The 6,606-nt window shown below is 31.8% G+C and overlaps 1 protein-coding gene across 5 annotated transcripts; it reads left to right on the top strand.

Annotated features, from left to right (window-relative positions):
• Positions 1-2,021: 2,021 nt before the first annotated feature.
• Positions 2,022-5,752, top strand: Rpp25 (ribonuclease P protein subunit Rpp25). Of its 5 annotated transcripts, none has more exons than XM_089634080.1 (6): positions 2,022-2,296; positions 2,395-2,411; positions 2,493-2,600; positions 4,395-4,576; positions 5,300-5,416; positions 5,537-5,752. In XM_089634080.1, the coding sequence occupies exons 3-6, from the start codon at positions 2,505-2,507 to the stop codon at positions 5,736-5,738; spliced, it is 597 nt and encodes a 198-aa protein (XP_089490206.1). In that variant the 5' UTR covers positions 2,022-2,296; positions 2,395-2,411; positions 2,493-2,504; the 3' UTR covers positions 5,739-5,752. The 5 variants fall into 5 exon arrangements, with proteins under 5 accessions (XP_089490206.1, XP_089490202.1, XP_089490205.1 ...); XM_089634081.1 differs by having other exon boundaries at positions 2,072-2,160; XM_089634076.1 differs by having other exon boundaries at positions 2,022-2,160; positions 2,395-2,600.
• The last annotated feature ends 854 nt before the right edge of the window (positions 5,753-6,606 follow it).

Below are 6,606 nucleotides of genomic sequence, written 5' to 3'. Positions count from 1 at the left end.
CCCAAAAATGCAAGTTGCTTAAAAATCACAATCATTTAAGTTAAATTAGAAATGAATAACTAACAAATGCTAAATCGAACACTTTTTAATTATAATGGCTTAGTACTTTCATTTAATTAAAATATATAGTGGTCTGTATTAGCAATAGTAGAGCACTCACAGTTTTTTTAAACAAATTCAAAAAATAAAAATAAAATCCATTGTTGAAATTTATGTGTGATTAGTGAAAAAAATAATCATGTCTTTAAGATGACGAAAAAACTCACTACGTAATTTTGGCCAACTTTCTAGGCAAATACCCCACCGTCGGTCTCCGAGACCAGTGGTTCGCTATTTCAAAAAAAAAAACGCCGGCCAGTTTGTTGCCTGCAAGTGCGCATGGGCTAAAACGTTGTGGTTAAAGTGGTTAACAACTATTTTTAGCTTGTTTTAAAATGCACGCATGAAATAAAAATTTTCACCAGATATTTTTTTTTGTCAACCATACCGCAAATCTTGTTATTGTCATAGTAATAAGAATAATATTTAACTTTTAGACTCTCCTCAATATTTTCAATAATATTGTCAAACTGTACGAGTAAATATGTAAAATTATTATTCAAAAACATAGTTTCACATGAAAAGGGAGATAATTTGGATCTAGTTTTGAGCTCGCCATTCTCATATCCTAATCATCTCAGTATGCAATCATCGGTACAAGGAGATAGCAGATAGGTACTTGCCGGTTCCGGGAATAATTTCGCTAAGAGTGCCGTGGGGAGGCCACGGAGGGGGGTGCCGGGAAATAAAAGGAAATAGCGGCCGAGGACTAGAAGGGGTGATGGCGGGTAGGTGGAGAAAGTGGAACTTGTTGAAATCCAATTTCGCCGATAGCAACGCCCCCGCGGCCTGCACATGACGTTTGACTGTTTGGTCTCATTTCATAATTGGTCGAGAATATTTTTTTCACTGCCAATTATTTATTCCAAAATACGTCGGACAAAAGAAACTCTGGGGGCGGTCAATGATAACGTTAGAAAAAAGCAGACAATATAATTAAAGTAAATTCGTACTTTCAAAGTTTTTATTTGTAAAAAATACTTCCTGGTTTTATTGTTTCATAATTGAGTTAACATTATAGGGCAGGCGATCATGCAAGGACAAAATTCGATATGATCTCCGCTAATTTCAAATACTCACTGCCGAAAAATCGTATTTTGAGAGACAAAAAATTCTGAATATTCTAGAGCTTTCGCCTTATGAAATTAGCACTCCCTTTTTGTTTTAAATTTTTTGGCCCATAAAATATTTTTAGCTAACAATTTCATTCTCATTGTGAGTTTTGAATATCTGAATATAATTTTGTATTATAGCAAAACGGAGCATTTTTTGTTCAATCGATATATTACAGCTGACGGTGAATTTGAATTTGAGTTTTTAAGTGGCGCACGTCATTTAAACTGACGATTAATTTAAAGATTTTAATTAGCGCACGTCATTTAAAAGCTGATAATGAATTTAAAGATTTTAACTAGCACATGTAAATTTTAAAGAAAATGTAAAAAAAACTTTTAATAATTTTTACATTTATTTATTATGTGTAAAAGCAATGAAATAGGTGGTAAAATATTTAAATTCAGAAACTTGCGGTAAATTTAATTGTCAACGGACGTGGAACAAAAGTATAAATCGATAAATCCATTTAAGCCAGGAATGTAATCTAGGAATTAGGAATTCTAGGAATTCTAGGAATTCTAGGAATCTAGGAATTCTAGGAATGTAATCTAGAAATACTTTATAAATAACCATAAACTTATATAGCCATTACTGTTATTTTAATGATAAGAGCGAAACATGTCTAGGTAAACACGAGTCAAATAATAGACTACTGCTAATCCCTATTTTATAGATTTTACGTCACAAAATATGTTTGAACACTACAATAATATTTATAAATTTTTAACTCATATCGATAACTCCCATCACTAATTTATAAGATCCATCACTAGCAGCTATCAGGAATGTATGGGAGAATCTATGGAGTCATTACACGACGCGTTTGACATTTCGACATATGACAGATTGTAACATTGTGATTGGTTTATTTATGGATTGTAATAACCGTGGTTATAACGGTGATTGGTTTATTTATGTATTAACGTCAGCTGAATGTCAAACCCGGTGTGTATTTTAACAATTTTTTATAAGTATGATTTGAATAAATCGAAAATTGATTGAAATTTGTGAGTTTTAGCGAGCGCTTGCAGATTAATTTATCTTACGCTAACAAAATAAGGCGATTCATGTTGCAGGTTATGTCAGTTCTGTTTATTTCAAATACTAATATTGTGCAATACTTTGAGATTACCCATTACTTGAATACTCAACTTTTTTTTATTTATTTTTCTATTACAGGTTTGGAAACTGACTAGGTCTATTTCAAAGCTTTATATCCAATAATTTCATTACAATTAAAAAAAAATATATTTGTTCTTCTCATCTATGTAATACAGTTGATATATATAATGGAAAATTACACAAAAGGCAAGAGTGTTGAAGAACCGCTAGACAGAGACAGAATCCCAATACCCGATATACCAAAGGATTTCCTGTGGATGCAGGTAAAATTAAAAAAAAAGTTTATTATTTTTTTCCACAAGACTATTAGTTTCGAAAATGTTTATGTTTATGCGAATGATGCGATTTAGTATCGACGGCCATGTTCAGTACCAATACGTCAAACAAGAAAATAACATGGCCGAACTGTGAAATCGCATTAAAATTTTACTAAGAAATAGAACTTAAATGCATTATTTTCCATTCCCCCAAATGTAAATAGTAATTAACTTCTTGATAGTCTGCGCAAATTTTTCGCCATGCACCAGCTGATTCTATTTTCGTAATAACTTATTTTTTTGCAAAATGGTGATTTTAAAATTATACTGTTGTTGTTCAAGAGGTTTTTGTGGTGGAGAAATTGAATCAAAGTTTATTTCAAATAAATATTTGTATTAAGCGTTGCCAGCGATCCTAAAATATTACCCAAATTTCTAATCTGTAAAACAACCCCCTGACTGGAAATGTTCATATTGTTATTAATAAATGGTATGTTTTCAAATGACACATTTTAAAATATCAAAATTCTTTCATGAGCAGATAAACAATTTCATTAGGCTCTCTGGGGCGCAGGAGTCGAAATGTAGTTTAGCAGCATCAGTTTTCTATCTAAATTTGATTAAGATAGGAAAACTTAAAGTTTTAAAAACAGGAAAAAATCCGGGGTCTGAATTTATGCACTTTGAATCTAGGAATGCGGAAGTTTTTTCTAAAATCTATTCAAATTTCATTTCAATGAGGAAGTGGATTAGTTTTTTATGAATAAACTATTGCGCTGTATTCTGTATGGGAGTCGATAAGTTTTTTTATTCTTACCCGTTTTTAACATCAAATAACATTAAGTAAAATGTCAGCATCTCGTAACTGATGTTATTGTATTGAATCAAAGTGCAAAAAAGCATCCATGACCGCACCTGATAAGCAATTTACCGGTGTTTAAAAACCTGCATTAAAATATTTTCATCGGTTCAAATGTAAATGTGGACCAGAGTTGCCAATGTTTATGTTTTAAAATACCCACAAGAAATGAAGAGATTAAGTTGCTTTACCTCCAAAATGAAACAAAATTCTATTGAAATTAGCTTTCTTTTCATTTCTGGATTTTCTCTTTCATTCAGGCAAATAGACTTTTTTTGAAAATTTACTGTGAACGAAATATAGTGCTTTCTCACAATTATTTTTTATTATGGTTGGATAATCAAGAAAGCCCAGAATCCCCGAATTTTCCCCACAAAAATCAAAATTCTTAAAAAGCTTAGAAATTCTCCGCAATTTGGGGAATACTCCACAGCAACCCTTATGTGGATGTTTTAAACCAGCATTTCAGTCATACCAACCAAATGGTCTTTTAATTACATGGCATTTTATTCATTTTTAAATTCTATGTATAATAAAACTTACGTATTCAGAATCTGCATTTGTTGATCTATATGTATATTTTTAAGCCATAATATTTTTTACTGCAGTTCCTTATTAGCGAATATGGATGATCAATTTTATTAGCCGCATCTCTGGACTAATCGTATCTAAGAGTCTCTAATTTTCGTACAAATTAATAATTGTAGGACTTGAATTCGAGTTGTGCGCTAATTAACATTTGCTTTTAATAGAAATTAAATTCTAGCTGCGCGCACACATTCCAGAATAAATACTTATTATTATTATAGGGTTAATTAGAAGGGAACACAACTTGCAGAAGTCAGGCGTACTGACCATTACGCCTCGTATTGTAAATAACTCTGATTTGACAAGAAAAACATTATTATTTTAACAACCCTTGTATGTATTTATTTTTCCAGGTAAACGGTGGCAGCAAGTTGCCGAACTTACTGCGGCATGCCCAGGGCGTCATTGCAGACGGGGGGCGCTGCGTCGTGTGGACGGGCAGCGGCCAGGGGGCCCCTAGGGCCATCTCCTGCGCCGAGGTTATGAAGAGAGACTGCAAAATACCTTATCAAATAACCAAAATAGCATACCGGAAGTAAGTGCAAACATTTTAACATTATTCAAAGAATATGAAAATAGAGGACACAGAAAATAAAAAGATTTGGTTGTAACTGAGACTCATACCCGGGACTTCTGCTTTAAACAGTCTGCGATAAAGTGTGCTGTTGGTGGAAGCTCAATTTGTCTTTCTGGTCAAACATTTTCAAATACCAAATTAGTTTTGAGTGAATAAATAATTTCACTGTGACTTTTTCAAAAACAATTTCTTACACATGTCGTCACTGATCACTCAGCCAGTAAACGCCCAACCCATCACATCGACCCTAACTGTCAATAATCTTCTGATTTTCTATGTTCTTTGTTGAAAAAAATATCACCGGAGATCAAAATTTCTTTCACATTTTTTACTCCAAATAATGTCGGGAATCACTGGTTAAATTTAACTTAACACTCTGTATAATAGAAATTAATGACACAAAAAATAATCAACATTAATTTCTATTATACAGAGTGTTAAGTTAAATTTAACCAGTGATTCCCGACATTATTTGGAGTAAAAAATGTGAAAGAAATTTTGATCTCCGGTGATATTTTTTATTTTTTTTAGTCTTATTTGGTTTTAAACTCCGGTAGTTTGTAATGCCTGTTTTAGTAATACTAAGTACTTATGGTAAATTAAAAAAATTCATTGCTTAAATTATTTCACAACAGTTCAGTACGCAATGGGTTAAAATGTTAATCTTTGTTATTATTCCAGTAGTGAGGAATTTTGGGAGCCGAAAATGGATGGCCTTGAAAGATTAGTGGTAAATCGAGAAGTTCCTATTGTTCACATACTTCTGTCATTAGATCCTCTCAATGTCTCGGAACCCGGGTAAGTGGAACAACCAACATCTTCTTTAGTTAGATACCTAATAAATCTGTATTTATTATTGATTATCAACTTCTCTGAATCACACACAGCTTGCTTCATTGGCTTTGTTTTGTATTTCAGATATCAATCAGTTGAAAATAAAAATGCATTTTGGAAGGGCTCGGAAAGTAGTGAAATAAAAAAGACAGTAAAGCGAAAAACAAAGCCAAAAGTGCACTCAGATGAGATAGCTGCCATGGGACTTCAGTCAGACAGGAACAAAGGAAAGAAGAAATATGGAAATGTCAAAAATAAAAAAGAGTTATCCTCCGGGGAAAAGTAGAATATTAAATGCATATATTTATTTAAATATCTACACTTATATTTTTTTTCATTGCGATGTGATGACCTAATGAATATATTTTATTGGTGACGCACTGGTCAATCACTTTAATACTTTGATTTCCAAAAATGTAGTCTTTCCACAGATTTTTCAGGAGATTACAGGGATACCCATATTTTTTGTTGTTGCTATGTACCTACAATGTTTTCAAATTGTTCCTAAAATTAAAGAAACCTCCGTAATGAACTTTGTATAAATATGTATTATATTTTTGAAAAATATTATCAAGGCTTATTTAAGCCAGGAAAACCTACGTGAAGTAATGATATTTTATATTACATCCTCAAAATGAAAATTATAACTTTAAACATAATGTACACCTAAGGTATTTAAATTCCAATCTGAAAAGGGCCGCTATACTGCCGTGATAAGTAAAAACATTATCTTCTTGAGACTAGAGGAAAATATATACTGTGTTTTTACATAACACGACAAGTAAGATCACAGTGTCTTCCATCACTCAAGTGTACATACTGTGTCTTTATTTACCGTGGCAGTATATAGCAGACACAGAAAACCTAAATTATGCATGACCAATGAGTGTTAAAATTAATTCAACCCTCTTATGTGATGTGAATTTAATGAAACAAAAAATATTACAACTTATAATTTAATACATTATGATAACAATTACTACTAAGAAAAGAATATGTTAACATCTATGAAATTTTATATAAAAACAATATACAGATACTTATACTTAGTAAAAAAAAAATGCATTCAACTAATCATCGAGAGAATGGTGGGGTTTAAAAAAATATGAAATTTGTTTGACGGACTATAGCGATGTATACCAAATATTGCAAGA

This window comes from Hesperophylax consimilis, chromosome 8 (assembly GCF_061612785.1).
Source record: "Hesperophylax consimilis isolate HC1 chromosome 8, BYU_Hcon_1.0, whole genome shotgun sequence".
In the NCBI taxonomy this organism is placed as follows: domain Eukaryota; kingdom Metazoa; phylum Arthropoda; class Insecta; order Trichoptera; family Limnephilidae; genus Hesperophylax; species Hesperophylax consimilis.
This window is presented reverse-complemented; position numbering and strand designations above follow the sequence as displayed.

Coding starts and splice junctions, on each gene's coding strand:
- Rpp25 (XM_089634076.1), top strand. CDS start 2,505: ATGGAAAATTACACAAAAGGCAAGAGTGTTGAAGAACCGCTAGACAGA. Junction 2,601..4,394: donor AGGATTTCCTGTGGATGCAG/GTAAAATTAAAA, acceptor TTATTTTTCCAG/GTAAACGGTGGCAGCAAGTT. Junction 4,577..5,299: donor ACCAAAATAGCATACCGGAA/GTAAGTGCAAAC, acceptor TTATTATTCCAG/TAGTGAGGAATTTTGGGAGC.